This window comes from Suncus etruscus, chromosome 4 (assembly GCF_024139225.1).
Source record: "Suncus etruscus isolate mSunEtr1 chromosome 4, mSunEtr1.pri.cur, whole genome shotgun sequence".
Lineage (NCBI taxonomy): Eukaryota > Metazoa > Chordata > Mammalia > Eulipotyphla > Soricidae > Suncus > Suncus etruscus.
The window spans coordinates 51,734,157-51,758,650 of record NC_064851.1 but is presented as its reverse complement, the minus strand read 5'-3'; the positions used below and the strand labels follow the sequence as shown (position 1 = coordinate 51,758,650).

The following is a 24,494-nucleotide window of genomic DNA, read 5'->3' as shown; positions in this document are numbered from 1 at the left end:
GCACTGAGTTCCCATTTCAACTTGAAAGAAAACAATTCCCCAGACTCTTGATTCTTATAAATGAATAAAGAGCTTTTTTTTTTTTTTGGTTTTTGGTTTTGGGGCCACACCCGGTGGTGCTCAGGGGTTACTCCTGGCTGTCTGCTCAGAAATAGCTCCTGGCAGGCACGGGGGACCATATGGAACACCGGGATTCAAACCAACCACCTTTGGTCTTGGATCGGCTGCTTGCAAGGCAAATGCCGCTGTGATATCTCTCCGGGCCCAATAAGGGGCATTTTTAAATTTCTTGCAGCAGGTACCTATGTTAGTGGCACCAACTTTGATTTCCAAATTGAACTTTTCCTTCTGTGCAAGGAAAAGTGATATAATTGCATCGCAAATTTGAAGAAAACCTGGGAGAAATTTCTGCAGACTTGTCTGTGCCTTTCTTGCTATTAAAAACTCAACCAGTGAGCTGTGGCAGTACTTGAGTTGCTGCTGCCACTGTCACCACTTCCCTTCTGGAAACATCACTAATTACAGTCTATCAGCTTTCTAGGATTCGAGATCTCTAGTGATTGCTGATTCCAGGGCAAATGCCTCACCTCTTCATCTCTTCACTACAACCTTATACCCTTAAGTCTACTTTAGGTCAACCTGCCATCTGCTGTGTGAAATCTGTGCAACAACAATTACTCAGAGGGGCTATGGTGGTGGATCTAACCTGGGAAATCCTGCTTGGCCACACAGTACTGTCTTCCATGAACATCTGGGGGAAGTGATGATCCATCTCTGTTTCTACAACAGAGTACCTGGAGAGATCGAAAAGGAAGAACATGCTACCACTGAAAAGGCTGTGGCCAAGAGAGAATTTCAGAATGAATAGAAATTCATTTGGAGCTTCAGCTTCCAAACTCTCAGCTGCTTAGACCAGGATCAAAGACTGATCTGAAAGTGTGGAAATGCTCTGGTCAGTGTTCAGTCCTAACACTCATTTGCAATGCCATTAGGCCATTGAATGAGATGAGGCAACTACCACACAAAAGTTCTGACTCCTAAAATGGAAAATAGAAATAACACTGATGGAAAATATAGTTTTCTCAACAACAACGTAAGTTAGGCTGAATAATACTTCCCATACTACTCTAAACACCCCCCACTCCCACTCCAAAGATACTCAGATCCTATTTCCTGGCACATTTGAATATGTTACATTATGTAGCAAAAGGGACTTTTTAGCTGGAAATGAGAATTTTAAGATTTGGGGTTATGCTTTATTATTCTGATAAGCCTGAAAAAAATTTCAGGAGTGAAGCAGAGCATCCAATGAAGAAATGGATGCCACCATGCAGAGGGGAAAAAAGAACACAACTATATATGACATAGGGTGGCTGTGAGCTTAGGAATATGGGTGGCCTCTAAAAGGTAAGAAAACATTTGTTTTCTAAAGCCTGCAGAAGGAGCCAGCTTTGCTGACACCTTAATTTAAGCCACATAATATTCCCTTTGGATTTCCAGTACTGCAAGAGAATCCAATTGCTTTATTTTATATTCTTGATATGTAATAAATATTTTACAACAGCAATATAAAAACTATACTGCAGTCTCTGGGAAATCAACAACTTTACTAGGTTCCTTTTGTCATTACTTCTAGTTGCTTTTATGAGCAAAGTTTACCTAGTAACAGTTGCTAAGAAAGTTAACAATTCTAGATTGTGAGAGGATGCAATTGCTTACATCTTTCAAAACCCAGGACATAGACCTCATATGGCAGAGGCTTTCCATTCCATTGTTTGGCTTTGGCAGATTACAACTAACCATGGCAAATTATTTAAATTGTAACAGCCTCTAGCACAGTCTAAAACCCGGAACATTGTCCAGCTTTCTTAGAGACTCCTAGCTTTGTTAAAACTGCTCTTTCTGATCCTAATATTTTAGTTATACACAATAAAAATATCTGATTTTAACTATGATCAGAAATCCAAGTTACACAAACTTTGTTTGCTGTGCTGTTTGTAATAAAATTGTTCCACCTCCACCCTTTGGGGAAACCTTCAAACGGATCCATGAATACAAGCCATTTAAGACACGCTTTTATACTCACAAAGATATTCTGGGTAAGTGTCTTTGCTGTCTTCCTAGGTGCTAATGTTTAATACCATTATAAGTTATTCTCCTTAGACTTTTTCAACACTTCCATTTTCAGAATTGTCCAAAGTTGGATGTCTGTCTGGCATAAGATTGAGTTGAAAATCAGTTTTTCTATTTAACACTTGTGTCCTTTGTCGATATTGAGCCTCAATTTTACCTTACATGTAAAAAGGAGTGTTAATGCTACTATGAAGACTATTATGAGGTTTTAATATTTGTATCTTTTATAAAGCCTAGCATCTAATAGTAGATGGGAGTTCTTCTGCCAGGTTGGAAAGGGGAGTTTATTTCTAAATTAGGCTTTAATAAATAGGTCAAATACATTATAACTTTCCTTAATAGTTGATGACATAAAAGTATCTATTTAAATGAGACTACTTACTGTACAATACTTTTTAAAAATCCCCATCTGTATTTATTAAGACTTTGAGCCTTAAACATGTTTTTCTAGACTCTCAATATTTCTCTGACCCTCTTAACATGTGATAAAAAAATGGTGATCTGATTTTACTGCTGATCTTTGAAAATAAAAGATGCTAAAGTATGAAGGAAGAATTATTTGGGTTTTGGGTTTATTTTGAGTTTGGTTGTTGTTATTGTTTTGGTGTGCTCAAAGCATACTCCTGGCTCTGCTCAGGAATTACTCCTGGTGGTACTCAGTACCATATGGGTTGCCAGGAGTAGGCATGCAAAGTAAATGTATTACCCACTGTACTATCTCTCTGACCCCTTAATTTACATTTTATATTTAAACAATTATTGATTTAAATAAAAAAGCCATAATTCTGTTTAATAACTAGAGCATGTTTAAGATGTTTATATGAGTTAATGCATCTTTATGTATTTATGCATATTTATGCATATCACTACAATCATTCTCAAACATAATGGTATATTATATAACTTTTCATAAATAGTTTTTTAGGAGACAGAGAGATAATACACTGGTTATTAGAGGATCACAAACAAAAAAAATGTAGGTTTATTCCTTGGCACCCTCTATGGTTTTCTAAGCCTGCCCCAAGTATGGCCCCAAAACAAAACAAAAAAAAGTTTAGATAGGAGAGGAAGATCATGGTATCCTTATAGAAAGTGTTGTCATCTCCAAAAGAATACATCTCTTAGATAATAACTAGAAAATCTAAAAGGCAGTCTTTATGTATTACTGTTTCCTTTCAAATGCACAGATATTGGGGCAGATCTCATAGAGAAAGAAGAGCACTTTCAAGAGACTATTGTCAAAGAACTTGTTCAGAAAGCAGAAGCTGGGATATGGGCTCAGGTAAAAGAAGTGGAATTTGATCTGGCAATCAAAAGTTCTTTGAGAGTTCTTTTAATCTGGGAGTTTATCATGACATAAACAGAACTGGCATGGCGTGGTTATCACTAGAACCTTAGGCAAGTTTTTTCAACGTCACAGTTTTGGCTTCTTTAAATGTACAAGACTAACAGTAAAATTATTCTCTTTAGGATTCCAGTTTTTTGTTTGTTTTGGGGAACAGTCTTCAGGACCTAAACTTTTTTGGGGGGCCACACCCTGTGGTGCTCAGTGGTTACTCTTAGCTCAGCACTCAGAAATCACTCCTGATAGGCTCAGGGGACCAATGCAATGCTGGGGATCAAACACTGGTGGGCCAAGTATAAAAACAAATGCCCTACCTGCTGTGTTATTGCTTCGGTCCCAGGAACTATTCTTATCCTTGTCTGAGGTTCACTCCCAGAGGTGATTAGGGAATCTTGCCCTCCTGCTTGCAAAACATTCACCCGGGGCCGGTGAGGTGGCACTAGAGGTAAGGTGTTTACCTTGCAAGCGCTAGCCAAGGAAGGACCACGGTTCGATCCCCGGTGTCCCATATGGTCCCCCCAAGCCAGGGGCAATTTCTGAGCACTTAGCCAGGAGTAACCCCTGAGCATCAAATGGGTGTGGCCCCCCAAATAAAAAGAAAAAAAAGAAACAAGAAACTGTGGCACATATACACAATGAAATATTATGCAGCCGTCAGGAGAGATGAAGTCATGAACTTTTCCTATACATGGATGTATATGCATTCTATCATGCTGAGTGAAATAAGTCAGAGGGAGAGAGAGAGAGAGAGGCAGAATAGTCTCACTCATCTATGGGTTTTAAGAAAAATAAAAGTCATTTTTGCAACAATTCTCAGAGACAATGAGAGGAGAGCTGGAATTTCCAGCTCACTTCATGAAACTCACCACAAAGAGTGGTGAATGCAGTTATAGAAATAACTACACAGAGAATATCATGTGAATGAATGAGGGAACTGGAAAGCCTGTCTGGAGTACAGGTGGGGGGTGGGGTGGGATGAAGGGAGATTTGGGACATTGGTGGTGGGAATGTTGCACTGGTGAAGGGGGTGTTCTTTACATGACTGAAACCTAATCACAATCATATATGTAATCAAGATGTTTAAATAAAGGAAAAAAAATATTATAGTTGACACCAGTGTCAGTGCTTATTGGTTTCATGCTGTCCTAAAGACAATACAGTCGAGTAGGAAAGCCTAAGCAAAGATTCTAAAAAAAATTTTTCACCCCCTCCCAAAAAAAGAAGAAAAACATTCACCCACCCCATTGTGCCATCTCTGTGTGTCTCTCTAGGACTCCTGAAAGAATTCAGGAGCATAATGTCACCCTCTCGACCTCAGTATGTTCTTAGTAAAAAGCAGACATCATTGGTGCTTCACAATTGCACCATATATAAATGACTCTTGCTCCCTTTATTCTCATTAGAACAAACCATTTTAAAAGATATTACCAAACAAGCAAGAGACAAAGTGTTAAAAAAAAAAAGGCAGTTCTGCAGCACACAATAAAGTTCTCTTTAGCAATTGAGGCAACCTTAGAATTAATTTCAGGTTGAGATTCCCTGAGGATTTTCTAGATGAAGCAGCCAGTTGGCTGTGGAGGATGAAACTGGAATGACAGGGGACCTTTCATAGCAGTAGCTATTTTCAGAGGGGGGAAAATGAAAGCTTGATATATTAATCATTAAATGCACATTTTCTTTCTAAGGCCAACATGCACGAAAAACAAGCAGTGGAAAGAGCACTTCAGGAAGCTAATGAAAGATACAACATTAACATTCAGCTCATTGAGGAGAAACATCAGAAACTCTTAGAGGTGTTTACTTTATTGTTTCTTAAAACTTTGGCAAGTGAATGAATATGTACAATATTATGATAATATGATAGTGTATAAATATGTGTTCATGAGAACTTGTTGGGAGATCCAAGAGACATACAAAAGAGAGTCGCACAGGTCAGGAGGCACCCAGGTTCAGCCAGGTTTCTTAGGCTGTAGGACTTACCCTGGTCTGCCTAAGCCCCACATCTCTAACCACAGTTCACTCTTCTCACTGACTCTTTGAGTTCTGAACCCCAACTCAGCACACTCCATTCTACAGTGGGAGGCTTGCGAGATGCTCTTCTGGCCTTTCAACATTTTTTGTGTGTGGCTGGAGCTTTTAGGCCACTCCCATGGTACTCAGGGCTTACTCCTAGTTCAGGGATGACTATTGATTGGTCTATGGTGCAAGTGCCTTAACTCCGGTACTATCTCTCTGGCCCACTTCAGCAGATCTTACCTCAAACATCTCTGCTCAAATTCTTCCTGACAAACTCTGCCACATAAATAATGTCCTTTATCACAAATCCACTAGTAGAACTACTATGGGATCTAACTTTTGGTTTGCTAGGTAGGGGTAGGGGACTCTAGGACTCTGCTAATGTTACAGCCAGAAGATGCACAGCTTTTGATAGATATTATTTCTAACATTAGCTTGTGAAATATTCAAATATAACCCTGAAATGGTCTCTGGGAGCTTGCAGCCTTGGATTTCCAACTTTATTGTTTCCCATTACAGCCTTCATGCTGATGCTGTCAATGATAAAGCACAAGTCATAAGAAAACTTAAAAGAGAAAAGTTAGGAGGTTGACTTAATATATATTGTAGGGTTTAGGGATTTACATTCCTTCATCCATATTGTAAAAGCCTGTGTGTGTCCCAGAGATCTGTTTCATATAATCAAGAAGTATTTAACTGAGATGAACAGAGCTACTTCAGCTATAGAGTTCCATGACATCAGTAGTGCTTCTCAGTGTCTATGAACCGCCTACCTTAGAGTATACTCAAACTTACAGTTTAAACTGGAGCAGCCTGTATAATTTTCACACATTGAAATTTGAAATTTATTATGTAGTAGAAAACCATGTTTTTCTGAGTCAAATACCATATATCTGCTATTTAGGACCACCAAGTATTTCTTTTTATATGATATTAGCAATTTAGGATGTCTGAGAGGCATTTTAATATCTTAGTCAAAGAGCAATGTTTAGACAAGGTGGTTATAATATCTTATTTGGATACAAAGCTACTGAAAAGTAAAGTATAAAATGGAAGCTAAGAAAAAATAAGGAACAAAATTAGAGTAGAAACTATAATGAAGGGCCCGGAGAGATAGCACAGCGGTGTTTGCCTTGCAAGCAGCCGACCCAGGACCAAAGGTGGTTGGTTCGAATCCCGGTGTCCCATATGGACCCCCGTGCCTGCTAGGAGCTATCTGAGCAGACAGCCAGGAGTTACCCCTGAGCACCGCCGGGTGTGGCCCAAAAACCAAAAAAAAAAAAAAAGAAACTATAATGAAGACCAGTGAATTTTTAATTAAAAATATGCATCTTATATATTTATCTGAGCAGTTATCACTAATTGAACTTTATTTCTTTTTTTTTTTTTTTTTTTTTTTTTGGTTTTTTGGTCACACCCGGCGGTGCTTAGGGGTTACTCCTGGCTGTCTGTTCAGAAATAGCTCCTGGCAGGCACGGGGGACCATATGGGACACTGGGATTCGAACCAACCACCTGGATCGGCTGCTTGCAAGGCAAACGCCGCTGTGCTATCTCTCCGGGCCCCACTAATTGAACTTTCTAATAGTCAAAGCAAAGAGGAAAAGTCTATGAATGATCACAAGTTAAAACAAATCAGGAACACAGAGAGTTTCAGATATTCCTAACTCTGATTAATACCTGAGAGGTGGTTCTGAGAGAAGAGAACATTATGTAATAAATGTCTGGCCAACATCTGAAAAGTTTATAAGATTGAATTAATGAAACTGTGTTACATAAAATCTCAAATTATGTATTTGCTTAAGGCTAGAGCCATTGTCCAGTGGGTAGGATGTTTGCCTTGCATGCAACTAACCTTGATTGGATCCTCAGCATCACATATAATACCTGAGCACCACCAAGAATGATTCCTGAGTGCAGAGCCAGGAGTAACCCCTGAACATAGCCAGGCATGGCCAAAACAACTAGAGTAATTCCTGAGTGCAGAGCCAGGAGTAATCCCTAAACATAGCCAAGCATGGCCAAAACATGTTAGTATAGTAAACTTGTTAGTAAACTTGTTACTTGTTAGCAAACTTGTTAGTAAACTTCTTACTAACAAGTAAACTTGTTAGTACAAGTAAATAAATGTGGACTTTATCAAAGTACATCTCAGTAAAAGTGAGTTAATGAGATGAGTTTGAGATTAATAAGAACATTGCCAAATATCAAGTTTTCAATTATCTCTGTGGCTCTGCTGCTTATGTATTCTGTTGGCTATGCAGACCCTAAAATTATTTTGCTTTTATTAATTCATTACCTAGAAGAGGAACTTGAATTATTCTCTGAATTCTAGTTCAGAACCCAGCTAGGGCAAAGGGCTAATATATCTTTTATTCTGTGATTCAAATAGGAGTGCTTTTGTTCTTTTTGTTTTGTTTTGTTTTGTGTTCAGCAGCACACAGGGGTTACTCAGATATCACTCAGAAATCACTCCTGGCAGGCTCAAGAGACCATACGGGAGGCCAGGGATCAAAGCTGGGTCAGCCTGGTGCAAGACAAACGCACTCTGTGCTGTGCTATACCTCTAGCCCATGTATCTTTGCTCAACCAGTCTCAACTACTGAGAAAATGCTTTAAAACCTAGAAATAACATCTCCAAAGAAGTTAAAGATCTCTGACTACAAGACAGAAACTCAGGGTAATTATCCATGTTAGAACCTTTCAATTTCTTACTTTTTTTTGTTTGTTTTTGAGACACACCCGGCAGTGCTTGGGGAGGGGGTGGTCACTTCTGGCTCTACACTCAGAATCACTCCTGGTAGGCTCCAAGGACCATATAGGATGCTGGGGATCAAACCCAAGTTGGCCATTTGCAAGACAAGCACCCTACCTGCTCTGCTATCACTCCAGTCCCTCTGCACTTTTTTTTTTACTTTATACTTATTTGAAACTCTGAAGCTAGCAGACATGGTTGATTGACTCTAAGATTCAAAATAGATTAAATACCAAAAATTAGAAATGACAAAAATGAGTTCACTAAATTTTAAAATAAAGTAGTGAAATAACTGTTGACTAAACAGCTACAACGAAAGTTTCTCAGCCCTATGATACATTAAAAAAAAAAACAAGAAAAATTTGATATAAAATCTTAAATTGTAAAACAGTCTTGCTTATAACAGAGACAGCAGCAAGAATTTATACAACTATAAAGTGCAGTATGAAGTCTTTAGCCCAATACAATTATTCTTATTTTGGAGGGAGCACTCCAAAAGGTGCTCAGGGCTTACTATACAATCTCTCCAGCCTCTTATATTTATATATATGTGGGGCTGGAGAGAGAGGGAGTGCAGTGGATAGGACTCTTTTTTTTTTATGTTTCTTTTTTTTTCTCTTTATTTGAATATCTTGATTACATAAATGATTGTGATAAGGTTTCAGTCATATAAAGATCACCCCTCTTCACCAGTGCAACATTCCCGCCACCAAAGTCCCAAATCTCCCTCCATCCCACCCCACCCCCACCTGTACTCCAGACAGGCTTTCCAGTTCCCTCATTCATTCACTTGATTATGGTAGTTCTCAGTGTAGTTATTTCTATAACTGTGCTCACCACTCTTGTGGTGAGCTTCATGGAGTGAGCTGGTGTTCCAGCTCTCCTCTAATTGTCTCTGAGGATTGTTACAAAAATGACTTTTATTTTTCTTAAAACCCATAGATGAGTGAGACTATTCTGCGTCTCTCTCTCTCCCTCTGACTTATTTCACTGAGCATGATAGATTCCATGTACATCCATGTATAGGAAAATTTCATGACTTCATCTCTCCTGACGGCTGCATAATATTCCATTGTGTATATGTACCACAGTTTCTTTAGCCATTCGTCTGTTGAAGGGCATCTTGGTTTTTTCCAGAGCCTGGCTATTGTGAATAGTGGATAGGACTCTTACCTTGCCTAGAATCAACCTAGCTTCAATCCCGGGCATTCCACATGGACTCCTGAGCCTAGACAGGAATAATTCTTGAATGCCGAGCTTGGTCCCTGCCAGGTGTGGGCTCTCCAAAATAAACAAACAAAAAAAGAAATTAAAAAAAGATCTACTTGTGGGGTCGGAGAGATATAATGGAGGTAGGGTATTTGCCTTGCATGCAGGACAGTGGTTCGAATCTCAGCATCCCATATGGTCCCCGAGCCTGCCAGGAGCGATTTCTGAGCGTAGAGCCGAGAATAACCCCTGAGCACTTCCAGGTGTGACCCAAAACAACAACAACAAAATACTTATTTGTATGAAAACATTTGTTACATCATCAAGCTACCTTTCTCTTCCACTAGACATGAGTTCATGAGGACAAAGATTCCTCAGGTTTGTGGAAAGATTCTTGTGTCTGTGACCGGAGACCACAGTGGAGTTAGGACGATGTTTTAAAAATCTTTTTTTGAAAAATGCTTATTTTAAAAAAAGCCAATTTGAAACATATTTCAAAAAAGCATATTCATAGAAACATTTGTTTTTAAGAACCTTGTTTTAATTAATGTTTCATCTACTTAGAAAAGTGCTCGCAGGCCAGCAGAGCTTGATGGGCAGATTCCTGTGACCAAGTGCTAAGGTTTAGTCTAACCCCAGGTTCCCTCCTTTTTCAAGATACATCAGTGCACTAAACAACTGTCATTATATACACCATTTCCCAGGAGTAATTTTCCAAAGTAGAATCATATTACATGTTTCTAATGATGTATTAGAAAGATCTAAGTATTTAGGGGTGTTGGGAAAAAAAAAGAAATATCTAAGTATTTAAAAATAATAGGACAATATTGAATACTTAGAAAGCCAAGGGGGAAAGACTTTTAACTACTCCTACAATCTAAATTCCTTTTTGCATATTGCTTTCCAGTACTATCTATAACTGCATGTAACTTATGCTGTAAAGTCTGTAGTTGCAAATGTACTTGGCATCATATTCTTTCTCTTACTTCTTTCTCTATTTCTTTCTCTATTCCTTTCTTTCTTTCTTTCTTTCTTTCTTTCTTTCTTTCTTTCTTTCTTTCTTTCTTTCTTTCTTTCTTTCTTTCTTTCTTTCTTTCTTTCTTTCTTTCTTTCTTTCTTTCTTTCTTTCTTTCTTTCTTTCTTTCTTTCTTTCTTTCTTTCTTTCTTTCTTTCTTTCTTTCTTTCTTTCTTTTCTTTTCTTTCTTTTCTTTCTCTCTTTCAGTAACCCCTGGTGTTCAAGCAAAAAACGCAGAATGGTCTCACACATGCTGTACTTTACTTTCTTTTTTCTTTCTCTCTTTTTTTTTCTTTCTCTCTCTCTCTTTCTTTCTTTCTTTCTCTCTCTCTCTCTCTCTCTTTCTTTCTTTCTTTTTTTCTTTCTTTCTCTCTCTCTCTTTTTTTTTTTTGGTTTTTTTTTTTTGTTTTTCGGGCCACACCCGTTAGATGCTCAGGGGTTACTCCTGGCTACGCGCTCAGAAATTGCCCCTGGCTTGGGGGGACCATATGGGACACCGGGGGATCGAACCGTGGTCCTTTCCTTGGCTAGCGCTTGTAAGGCAGACACCTTACCTCTAGCGCCACCTCGCCGGCTCTCTCTCTTTCTTTCTTTCTTTCTTTCTTTCTTTCTTTCTTTCTTTCTTTCTTTCTTTCTTTCTTTCTTTCTTTCTTTCTTTCTTTCTTTCTTTCTTTCTTTCTTTCTTTCTTTCTTTCTTTCCTTCTTTCTTTCTTTCTTTCCTTCTTTCTTTCTTTCTTTCTTTCTTTCTTTCTTTCTCTCTTTCTTTCTTTCTCTCTTTTTTTCTTTCTTTCTCTCTCTCTCTTTCTTTCTTTCTTTCTTCTTTCTTTCTTTCTTTCTTTCTTTCTTTCTTTCTTTCTTTCTTTCTTTCTTTCTTTCTTTCTTTCTTTCTTTCTTTCTTTCTTTCTTTCTTTCTTTCTTTCTTTCTCTCTCTCTCTCTCTCTCTTTCTTTCTTTCTTTCTTTCTTTCTTTCTTTCTTTCTTTCTTTCTTTCTTTCTTTCTTTCTTTCTTTCTTTCTTTCTTTCTTTCTCTCTCTCTTTTTTTTTGGGTTTTTTTTTGTTTTTTCGGGCCACACCCATTAGATGCTCAGGGGTTACTCCTGGCTACGCGCTCAGAAATTGCCCCTGGCTTGGGGGGACCATATGGGACACCGGGGGATCGAACCGTGGTCCTTTCCTTGGCTAGCGCTTGTAAGGCAGACACCTTACCTCTAGCGCTACCTCGCCGGCTCTCTTTCTTTCTTTCTTTCTTTCTTTCTTTCTTTCTTTCTGTCGTTCTTTCTTTCTTTCTTTCTTTCTTTCTTTCTTTCTTTCTTTCTTTCTTTCTTTTTCTTTCTTTCTTTCTGTCTTTCTTTCTCTTTCTTTCTTCTTGCTTTCTTTCTTTCTTTCTTTCCTTTCTTTCTTTCTTTCTTTCTTTCTTTCTTTCTTTCTTTCTCTTTCTTTCTTTCTTTCTTTCTTTCTTTCTTTCTTTCTTTCTTTCTTTCTTTCTTTCTTTCCTTTCTTTCTTTCTTTCTTTCTTTCTTTCTTTCTTTCTTTCTTTCTTTCTTTCTTTCTTTCTTTCTTTCTTTCTTTCTTTCTTTTTCTTTCTTTCTTTCTTTCTTTCTTTCTTTCTTTCTCTTTCTTTCTTTTCTTTCTTTCTTTCTTTCTTTTCTTTCTTTCTTTCTTTCTTTCTTTCTTTCTTTCTTTCTTTCTTTCTTTCTTTCTTTCTTTCTTTCTTTCTTTCTTTCTTTCTTTCTTTCTTTCTTTCTTTCTTTCTTTCTTTCTTTCTTTCTTTCTTTCTTTCTTTCTTTCTTTCTTTCTTTCTTTCTTTCTTTCTTTCTTTCTTTCTTTCTTCTTTCTTTCTTTCTTTCTTTCTTTCTTTCTTTCTTTCTTTCTTTCTTTCTTTCTTTCTTTCTTTCTTTCTTTCTTTCTTTCTTTCTTTCTTTCTTTCTTTTTCTTTGTTTTGGATCACACCTGGTGGTGCTCAGGGGTTACTTCTGACTCTGTGCTCAGAAATCGCTCCTAGCAGGCTCAGGGGACCATATGGATGCCGGGAATCAAACCAGGGTCCATCCTGTGTTGGCCGTATGCAAGGAAAATGCTGTACTATTGCTCCGGCCCCTGACATCACATTCTTGAATGCTTTCTAGGTTGTACATGTTCCCCATTTCAATCATCAGTGTTCATCTGTGACCTTCCATCATGTTAATAAACTATGATTTGTTTATTTGTTTGGGGGTCCACCAAACAAGGTTTATTCCTGCCTCTGCACTCGGGGATCACTTCTAGCAGGCTTAGGGGACCAGATGAGGTGGTAGGAATTAAATCTAGATCAGTTGTGTTCAAGGTAAATACCTTATTCAGTGCTATATATGTCCATCTCTTGAACTATATTTATGGAGTTGAATAGTGTGTGTAGGTAGCAACATATAATCCTAGTCTTGTTGTTTAAGGAAATAGTAGCTAAAACCAAGACAGAAGCATATGAAAACATGGAAAATGAACTGATGAGAGAAAACTTGGCTGCCGAACAACGCATGGTTCACAGAATTCAACGGATAATGATGGAATGCCACAAGGAGAAGATCCAGGCTGTAGAGAATGCCAGGGTCGAAGAGAGGAAGATTGCTCGAGAGAAAATTGAGATGCAGAAGAGGTAAACCAGAGAACACATTTTTTAAAAATAATTTGCAAATCAGTATCTTTCTCTATCAAAGTTAACCTAGAAAAAGGGATTGGGTGAGATATGTATTATTCATTACTGCTTATACATTTTATTATGGACTATATCAAACATAAAATATAGACTATAGAACATGTGTTGTGCAATTTGTTTTTTATTTTATTTTTTTTTGTTTTTTTGGGCCACACCCGGCGGTCTTCTTGGGTTACTCCTGGCTGTCTGCTCAGAAATAGCTCCTGGCAGGCACGGGGGACCATATGGGACAATGGGATTCGAATCAACCACCTTAGGTCCTGGATCGGCTGCTTGCAAGGCAAACGCCGCTGTGCTATCTCTCCGGGCCTGTGTTGTACAATTTCAAAGAATAGTAACATGAATACTCAACAACCCAATAACTTTTGGAAAGAATTTAAAATTGCTTATACTTCTGAGGTTCCCATGCTTTTCCTCAGCACATTTCCTTTCCTCTCTTTATTCTCAAGAGCTTACTAGTAACCTAAATATTGCATTTATTTTTATTTTCTATCTCATTTTAAGAGTTTGAGAATCAAGACCTATGCTTTTCATACATAAGTCAATATTCACAATTTTACCATGTATCATACACTATTATTGTATTACTTTAAAATACTATTCCTTTTATGTAATTTATGCTGAAAATTCAGTTGGAATTATGAAAATCTATCAAGCAAAAGTTGTTAAGCCCTAAGTGTTTCCCTACATTCTCCTTAGATCCAGACACAATCTTCTGCTTCTTTCTTTTATTTTGGGGTCACACCCAATAGTGCTAAGAGCATATTCCTGGTTCTGTGTGGAAACCAGGAGACATATGCTGTGCTGGGAATATAACCCAAGGCAGCTTCATGCAAAGCAAGTATCCTACCAACTGTACTATCCATCCCCCACAATCATTTAAGATAAGAGGTTCAACATCTTTACAGGCCTTCTGATGTGTTTGCAGCATTGCATATGTACATAATCAAGTACATTTTTTACGTAATTAGATGACATATTTTAAAAGGTCCTGAGTAATTTTTTTATTAATAAATATTTGATGGGCTTGGTTAATTATGAGAAGACACCAATCAAACCTCCTCAAGAGAACACAAAACTAAAGCCTCCAGTTTACACTTTATCTTTTGCTTTTCTGTATGAGTTAACAAACACATTTATTTGTGTGTAAGTTAATAGATAAAATAGTCTCTGTCAGAACTATCTAGAACAGGGATTGAAATAAATTCTGTTTAATTACTATTTTAAATATAAGTAAAAATTTGTTTATAAGAATTTTGCTATAAAATATATTTTAAATATAAGTAATAATGAATACTATAGATCTGATATCAGTTCAATGATAGCTTCTTTCTTGCTTGAGATACAAAACTGTTAGGTACAGAAGTTTTGGGGAGAAAGAGAGGGTGATAACTCCCAAATGAGTTATGTTCCAATCCACACACAACTACCTTCTTTCCTACAATCTGAAGATGATCTGCTCATTTTGCAGGATTAATCTTCTATTCCTCACATACCTGCCATCTCCCACCTTCATACACACCTCCCATCAGTCAGCCTCAAACACCCGCAATCTTTCCTCCTTCATACATACCTGATCTCTCATGCCTTCCCTGCTCTGTTGCTTTCTGCCCCCTCCAGGCCTTTCCTGTGTAAGGCTTGAAAGGAAGATATTCAATGATCTTCTTATTAAATTGACTGTCTAAAACCAGACCAGTCATTGCTGGGTTTTAAGTATATTGAACTAGAATGTCTATTATGTTCATCAATGAATAACCTGAAATAACCTGAAAATGACTAGAAGGATTTCTTCCTTCCTCCCTTCCTCCCTCCCTCCCTTTCTTCAGCCCTCTCTCCCTTCCTTCCTTCATACTTTCATTTCTCCCTCTCTTCCTTCCTCCCTCCCTCTCTTCCTTCCTCTCTCCCTTTCTCTCTTCCTCCCCCACCCTCCCTTCCTTTCTCCCTCCCTTTCTCTCTTCCTTCCTCCCTTCATCCCATCCTCCCTTGCTCCCTCCCTCCCTCCCTTCCTTCCCTCCATCCCTGGGGATAAGGAAACAATGTGATAGGCATCATTTAAATATTTATTGAGCAACCTATTCAAATTTGTTCAAGTCAGTTAAATTATCTTTGCTGCATACCAGATCTTATTTCCAGATATTAAGATATTCTAATCACCTTTAAAGTATTTACATTAAATAATACAGAGAAATTTCACTATGGAGCTTTTATTTGATGCTAAATCTTCAGTTAAAATTTAAATATTTGGGGGTTGGAGTGATAACACAGCAGGTAGAGTATTTTGCCTTACATGAAGTCATCCTGAGTTCAATCCCCAGGAACCCATATGGTCACCAGAGCCTGCCAGGAGTGATTCCTGAGCACAGAGCCAGGAGTAACCTCTTAGTTATCAACCTCCAGTTGTGATCCAAAAACAAACAAATAAACAAAAAGTATTCTCTAGTCTGAGGTAAAAAAAAAATGAGGTACTTGCTCAAGATTTTTGTTGTTGTGGGTAAAATTCCTTATGACACCTATCCCTTTGTTCAATACTCAACTCTTGTCAGGTCCTCTGTATGTTCCTCATTGACCTTCTGGAAGGTGCTATCATCATATCTTCAAGGGAAGATTCTGAGTCTTAGAGACTAAACCAGTCACCAAAAGTTTTGTGGAAAGGATGTGAAAGCCCATCACCCTAGTCTAAGTGATACAAACTCTTCATAATTGCTCATTTCACTTGAGAGGAGCGATCAGTGCCTTTTGTGAAAGTTTTCTTGAACACAATAGCATAAATAAAGGAATTTCCTCAATATGTCAAGTAATTAAAGCATGAGATCTCTATAGGATAAGGAAAAGCTACAGGAAAAACATATAAGTGGTTGAAAGAATTCAAAGTCCTGGAAGGATTAAATAGTCTGTGTGGGTTGTGTAAGGATATTGTTTTGTTTGTTTGTTTGTTTGTTTGTTTTGTGTGTGTGTGTGGGGGGGGGATATTTGTTTGCCAGAAGTTAGTATTGTATGGCAGGACTTAGAAAGAAAATGGTCTCATTTAAGAGATCATGAAATGAGAAGGCATGGCATGGGAAACACAGAAAAGTAGGAGGAATAATAATGTTGAACCAAGGAAAATGAAATAATGTAGTATTGGACTGGAGATATAATTACAGTGGGTAAGGTGTTTGCCTTGCATATGGCTATTCCACTTTCAATTCCTGGCACTTCATATTGTCTCCTGTGCCTGTCAATAACTGTAAAACCACCAGGTATGACCCAAAAATAAAATAAAATGAAACTAAAGAATATTAGTATATCATAAGCAAGAGAGATAGTACAGTGGGCAGGGCACTTGCCTTGCATTTGGCTGACTCAGGTTGATCCCCAGCATATCATATGGTTCCTTTAGCAAAGCCAGGAGTAATTCCTGACTGCAGAGCCAGGAGTAATCTCTGAGTATTGACAGGTGTGGACCAAATACTAAAGCAAAAAATATTAGTATCCCTGAGTTATAATGTTCTATGGAAGGTGGAACCCTGTAGATAACAACCTGATCCCAATGTCCATCATCCCTCCAACCCCCCAATATGTAAGTTTCACTGACCAGAGTACACTAGACAGCACAAGATATAAAATCAGGAAGTATTTTTGTTGTAAATACTCCCACTCTCCAGGAGTGAGCACAGGGACAGGAATAAATCACACAGCTGCTTGTGGCCCCTCACACACAATAAAAAGCACAATAGCTATATTTGATTTAAAATCAAATCAGAGAGATGTTACCAGAGTTAAGGAGCTTGCTTTGCAAGTGACTAGCCTCACATGTTTTTCCCCAGCACTACCAAGAGTGTTCCAGGGTACAAAGTGTGGAGGAAATTCTGAGCACCACTGAATGTACTCAATCCCACCACCAGTGTTAATAGATTTGTTAAGTGAAAATGAATAATAGCTTATTAATGGGCTCATCAGGCAGTAGATCTACTATGTCATAAACACTTTATGTATAAATAAATGTTGGGAACAAATGCCTTCATAATTCATAAATTGCCTGTCAAGATCCAGGGATTTTTTTTATTAATGAGCACAGAAGGGAAATTAAAAAATGTACTCTTCACAACAAACATGAGGAAAATTAAAAATTTATTTGCTAGAAAAGAAGGAAGATCATTGATATTTATCTTCTGCCACTTCAGTAGCTGCCTATAAATAGTAAAAAGAATGTTAAGAAGGCCCTCAGTACAGAGTGCACAATTGTTGTGTATATTTTTCATGTCTTATTTTTTCTCAAGCACCTGGTAAGGGTTGGATGACTATGGTAGGTTGTGTGTGTGTGTGTGTGTGTGTGTGTGTGTGTGTGTATGTGTATAATGGAAATGCATTTTATAAAATTTTAACCAGAGTTTTATTAATATATATGAACATCCAGTACAGTTATTCTGATAGCAAAATAATTTTGCATTTCTGGCCAAGAATGCCTTTATTATATGATGTACAAATTTCAAGATTATAGAATTATACATTTAGATATGACAGATCAATGACAACAGAGGCATAAACATCATATGATGTCCTAGGGAATTTTGGAGGTCATTGAGGAGAACCTGTCATCCCTTTTGGATGCCATGCAGGGATGGGGCTACCTCCAGAGGGCTGCCAGGGCAGGAACTGAACTGCTACAGAAATGGTTCAGGAAAGCTCTGAGCACTTTGCTCTACAATTTGGTCCTAGTATTGTTCAAAAAATATGCTCGAGGGGTTGGAGTGATAGCATAGTGGTAAAGCATTTGTCTTGCGTACAATGTGTCTCAATACCCAACATTCCATATGTTTCCCAACCTGCCAGGAGTAATTTATGAACATAGAGCCAGGAGTAACCCCTGAGTGCTGCAGGATATGCGCCCCCCCCCAAAAAAATTGTTGGGACTCTTTAGTTTTCTTTGCATCTAGAGAGACACATTGTCTAAGTTTTAGTTTGAAAAATAAAAAGCACTAGTAAACCCTGTTAATTGAATCATTTTATGATGTCTAGCTAAGGGGTGAAAATGAGGATAAACTTGTATGAATCAAAGAACATTTTAAATGTACTACATGAATAACTTTTTGTTGTTATTATGGTGAATATTTGCCAATGCTAACAATCAGGCATTAGTTCTCTTATGTATTCAATAATACTCTAACTTAGCTGTTCTCAATTTCAGAGTTATTGATTACAAGATATATTGATGATAACCATATCCATATTATCTGCCCATTTGTTCATTCATTCATTCATTCATTCATTCATTTCATATTTATGGGATGCCTGTTTTATATACACTGTACCCTGCAAGTGAGCTACAAAGATGAATAGGCACTCCATACCATCTTCCCCACCTTTATGCTCTGGATCCATTCCCTCCTGGCTTCCACTCTACAACTTCAAAAAATAATCAGAATAATAGTTAGAAACATGTCCATTACTGAAAGATGTGAATACTCAAAGAGAACAGCAAGAGAAGATGAACAGGAAAGATATTTTTTTTATCAATAACTGATTTTACGATCAGGGAATATAAATGAAACTGTCATGAAAGTTGAAAGCTAAAGTTGTCCAAGATGCATTTTATTTGAGCAGTTTTTGAAAATATGCTATGGTGCCTTCTGGGTGGCGCCACAGATGAGCATCTACTCTGAGAAGCAGAAGGAAGCCCAGCTAGCCAGGAGGGATGCTTCCCCTGCTAGTGACAGTGCTATGGAGAGAGAACTAAGTAACTCTTGAGAAGGAACAACTTCCTTCTTGGGGATCTGACACTGGCTCAAGGACGTTTCCTTCCAATCCCTTCTGATCTCAGTAAGCATCAGGAGCCCTAGGAACTACCTTCACATCTGACCTATAGCCTGATAATTTTCTAGGACATGTGCATATTCATACTCCCAACTCTTTCCACAAGATCACTTCTATGTGTGAATGACACTGCTGCTCTTAGCTGTGACTCTGGCTGAAAACCAGAAGCTGGTTTTAGCACCTTATTTTCTGCATCCCCCTATCCTAGCATTCAGAATTCTGATTCTTAAGACCTAGTAATAATTGTTGGATCTGTTCTTTCATCTCCCTCCTTTGTCCTTTCCTCTTTCATCATTAATTCAGATCCTTACTGTGCATATCTGGACTGTTACAAAATATTCTCTAACTTGGGCTAGAGAGAGAGCTCAAAAGGTAGAGCGCATGCCTAGCAAGTGCAATGCTTAGAGCACAGTCCTCAATACATCATTCCTTTACAAGCCTCCCTATGTTATCCCTGTTGATTGCTGAACATCAACCCCCCTGGCCCCATGGTACCCAGCATTTTCAGTTGTGACCCTCAAAAGTATTCTAATTTTTCTCTGAAATTAATAAATCTAAATACTAACCAGTTTTTCTACCCGCGCAAAGATTTTATTTACCCACTATTTTTAGGACAGTTCTCAATGTTACTTTTGTTGTGTTTCCCCCTAATAAAAATTTTATGACCTTTTATGACATTGCAGCAGATAGTGGTTATGAGCAGAAACTTTTCTTACATCATTATGTGGTATTAAAACTAAAATTTGGAGCCAGAATAGTAGTACAGTGGGTAGGGTGTTTGCCTTGCACGTGGCCAGCCTGAGTCGGATCCCTGGCATCCCCTATGGTTTCCCTGAGCCTGCCAGGAATAATTTCTAAATGCAAAGCCAGGAGTAATCCCTGACCATTCCAGATGTGACCCCCAAAACAAACACAAAAACTAAATTTCAACTTTCCCGCCTGTTACATGGAAATAATAATAGTTTGAATGGGTTCATATGAAGATGAAATATACTGCATGAAAGCTACTTAGTCTAGTCCTTGGAACCCAATAATTGATAAATATTAATTCTCATTATCAATGATGAGTGTAGCCTAGTTGGTGGGAAAAAGAAAAAGAATTAACATAGTAGTTGTGGAAATGAGGGAAGAATGATGATGTATGCCTCAATGTTTGGGAAGTTTGTCAAGTTTGAAAGTCAAGTGGAAAAAATGGTTCTGACAATGAAAGAACTGTATTTGACAGGACAAGATTTAGAACATAGACCAGGAGCTAAAGCTTGGAAAGATACAATAAGTGAGGAAAAATGGCTATATAGATGAGTATTTTTATGGATAATCATAAATATTTGAGTGTAACATTTGTAATTTTATTCTTTTAATACTTAGACAATCTGTTAAGACTAAGGTATGACCTTCAGGAGTGGATCATAGGAACTAAGCAGTCTTGTCCCAGATTGCCTGAAATCTTGGTGTTTGTTTTATGAGTTTTTACTAATTGGGTGAAATTGAATAAGTTATTTGGCTTCTCTGGGCTTCAATTTTCATTATCAATGAATTAGGAAAATAATAGTTACATCTTAATTAATTGTTTTTGAGGAAGCTTTGAGTTCATATATACATTCATGCTGACCAAGTCACATGGCACTGGAAGAGATACATTATACTTGACTTCTATAATATTTTATAACTATGTGCATTACTGAAGTCATATAATAGTGGTTCTCAAAGTATGATCACAAAGTACTGACATACTTTAGATACTTTCAGGATCTATGCAGAACAAAATTATGTGGGTTTTTGTTTGTTTGTTTGTTTTTTGAGCTACACCCAGTGACACTCAGGGTGTCACTCAGGCTATGTGCTCAGAAATTGCTCCTGGCTTTGGGGGACCATATAGGTTGCCGGGAATTGAACCCAGATCCATCCTGGGTCAGCCATGTGCAAGGTAAATGCCCTGCCTCTGTACTATCTCTCCGGCCCCCCAAATTATGTTTTTGATAATGCAAATAAGTTATTTGTCTTTCTATTCATTGTCTTAAGGCTATAGTGAAATTTTTAGGGCTTTTTGATGCATGAGCTCACAACACACAAACAATAGGAACAATCTAGATTTTTTTTTCTGTTAAGCAAGTAAAGAGTTTTGAAAAATATCTCAATTTTGCAAGAAAATATAAAATTACACCACATTTCTTACCAAATGATTCTTTTAGAAAACTGTTTCATAAAATATAATTTTATGTTAGTGCTTAGTGATCTTTCTGATAGATGAACAAATGTATAAGTATTTTAAATGATCTTACTTTTATTTATTTATTTATTTATTTATTTATTTATTTATTTATTTTTTGTTTTTGGGCCACACCCGGTAACGCTCAGGGGTTACTCCTGGCTATGTGCTCAGAAGTTGCTCCTGGCTTGGGGGACCATATGGGACACCGGGGGATCGAACCGCGGTCCGTCCAAGGCTAGCGCAGGCAAGGCAGGCACCTTACCTTTAGCGCCACCGCCCTTACTTTTATTTCTAATATTTCTGGTATCACTAAATATTACCCATATAAAAAAAAGTTTGCTAAATTCTATAATGATTTGAAGAAAGAAAAGGAGAAAACATACATTTATGTCTTTTTTTGTTTTTATTTTGGGACTACACCTCTATGCTCAGGACATACTCCTGACTCTGTGCTCAGCGATCATTCTTGTACTCTTTGGACATATGGTGCTCCAGGAACCATATGTGATACTGGAGATTGAACCTCTGGTCTGATGCATGTAAAAAAAAAAAAGGCACCTTAATTGTTTTCCTATCTCTATAGCTTCACTTGTTTTTCCATTTTGAAGCTCACTGCTCTCATAGTTTTCTGGCCACAGAGGATTAAGGTTCCTAAAATTATGTTAGAGACCGACAGCAGGGGGGTAGTTGAGAAAACTTTTGCATCTGAATACTGTATTTTGACTATTAACTATTAACTACCTAAAAGTACATATCTACTACTTCTTTGACAAGGCCTACACATTATATAAATCCTGTGGTCCAGCCCTGGTACATGACAGCACAGGTTTAGCTACTTCTCTTTGACTGCTCAGGGACCATCTTCTGAATGGCCTACAGACATTACAAATATCTGTGACCTTGGCAGAAAAATTTCCCCACATCCAAATCAGCACACTACTATCTCCTAACATCTGGGGTTAAAAACATCTTTTTGACTATGATGGCTGATCCATTTAATTATTTATTTTTGGCTTTTGGGCCACACCTGGGGATGCTCAGAGTTGCTCCTGGCTATGCGCTCAGAAATCGCTCCTGGTTAAGGGGACCAAATAGGATGCCGGGGATAGAACCCAGGTCCATCCTGGGTCAGCCGTGTGAAAGGCGATCATACTCGTGCTGTGCTATTGCTCCGGTCCCTCCATTTAATTTTTTTAAATTCACTTTATCTTATTATCTTTTATAGCAAGGTCCTGGAAGAACTTTTGATGGCTGATAAAGGAGTAAAGGACCAGAAGAGCATAAGTCAACTGGTAAAGGAAAAAGAACATGAATTGAGTCTTTACTATTGCATGGCTCAGAGGAAAAATCAAGAAGAGGCCCAGGAAGTGCTTGAAGAAGCAAAAAAATCACATCTGGCTTCACTGGAAAATGTCATGAATGAACTGGTCAGCACTCAGGAAGAGCTTCTGACTGTAGCAAAGCAGCTGGGAATCATGACAAGTTGGAAAGATTTCCTGGAGGAAGAATTAGAGGAAACTAGGGAGGCATTTCAGAAATATATCAATTTTACATTTCCTAAGCTCTCACCAGGACATGCAGATTTTATTTTGCCAGAAAGAAAGAAAACACCTCCCAATCTTCTAGAGAATAAACCAAGTTCTGAAGAGAAGCTCTCACTTAATCTTCTAGAGAATAAACCAAGTTCTGAAGAGAAGCTCTCACTTGAAATTAAAGAATAAATGACATTGTTCCAGAAATTAAATAAATTCACTCAAAAGCCATTTATTAATCCAGGAGTTTGATTTTTGGTTTTGGTGCCATATCTGGACACGATCACTGTTTACTTCTGGTGATACTTGGGATGCAAGGGATCAAAATGGGTTAGCTATGTGCAAGGCAAGCACCTTAATACCTATATTATCTCTCCAGCCCTGATCTCAGGTTGTATACAAGGAATTGTTGGACTTGGAATATGCTAATGGAAAACAAATATATTCAAAGGCACAGTCACAACTATGAGTTTCAAGTGTATTTGAGGAGAGATAAACAGAGTTAAAACTGAAAGGAAAGTTTTCTTGGCAGAAGTCCAAACAATCCTCTATCTGTTGTGTTAAGTTGATGTCAGACTTGTAACTAGCTTAGTATTTGCAGATAAAAACAGCTAAGGGAACATGTTCTTAGATTGTGCCATTGTGAAAAGGTGTGCTAAATAACTGCCACTATAGGAATGATTATTTGGGAAATTCAACAATATTGGAGAGTTTGAAAAAAATTTCTTCAAACTTTATAGAATAAAATTTACAATTTGTGGCACTCGACATAAAATAAGTTAGAAAGAACTGGGCTATATTTGCCAGTTGTGAAAGAAAAATGCATTCAAGGTTACACTACATGTATTTGAACTACAGTGAGCTCTTGTATTTATACTCAAGCAAAAAAGTGTTTTGAACACATTCCTTTAAGTCAAAATGCAGAAGACCTTTAGTACTATAATAATACATCTAGATGTATTGTTATTTTTATATTATCTTGGAAGAAAGCCTGAATCATAAAGACTCCCCAAATCTATTTCCAATAATAAAACATCATTTAATTATTTATTACCAACCTGCAGTGTTGGCATTAAAATTTTAAAAAGTAACAATTTCCATAAACTAAAAAGTACTGTTCTCCAACATGCCTTGGGTGAATTTGTGTGCATTGATCAGTCTGGGATACCTTAATGGGAAAGCTGCCAATTGCATAAAGAACTACGTACTCTTTAGTGTTTTGATTCTGAATGGTGCAGAATTATTACAATCCACAATAATGGCCAGTCTCAGGGCTGGCAGTAATAACATTTGTAGAGTGTGTTTTTCCCTGTGCATTCATCTCACAGCAATTTGTGTGCAAGGCATGGGGGTTAAACCATTTTTCCTAATGATAAAATAAAAATATACCATGAATTTAGACATTTAGATCTGTGAAGCACTTTGAAAACATTACTTTTGCAAGTAATTATCATTGCTTATGATTTACATCGAGAAAAACCCCAACAGAAGATTCACTAATTTGCCCCAGGACACAGAGATAAAGAATAAGAAAGGGTGGGGCGAGAGAGGCAGAATTCAAACTAAGGTGAAGCACAAGCATAACAGGAGACACAGATATAAGGGTTATTGTAATAATATCTAGAGACAATAGAGATGAGGGCTGGAAGGACCGGCCCATGATATGAAGCTTCCCACAAAGAGTGGTGAGTTCAGTTAGAGAAATAATTATACTAACAACTATCATGACAATGGTAGTTAGAGAAATAGAAGCCTGTCTCAAAGACAGGCAGGGGGTGAAGGAGGAGAAAGATG

The 24,494-nt window shown here is 37.7% G+C and overlaps 1 protein-coding gene across 1 annotated transcript; it reads left to right on the top strand.

Annotated features, from left to right (window-relative positions):
- The first annotated feature begins 1,951 nt into the window (after positions 1-1,951).
- On the top strand, positions 1,952-22,889 carry C4H6orf163 (chromosome 4 C6orf163 homolog). The gene is made up of 5 exons (XM_049772582.1): positions 1,952-2,099; positions 3,321-3,415; positions 5,164-5,271; positions 12,901-13,103; positions 22,394-22,889. Exons 1-5 carry the CDS (start codon positions 1,952-1,954, stop codon positions 22,887-22,889), a joined length of 1,050 nt encoding a protein of 349 aa, XP_049628539.1.
- The last annotated feature ends 1,605 nt before the right edge of the window (positions 22,890-24,494 follow it).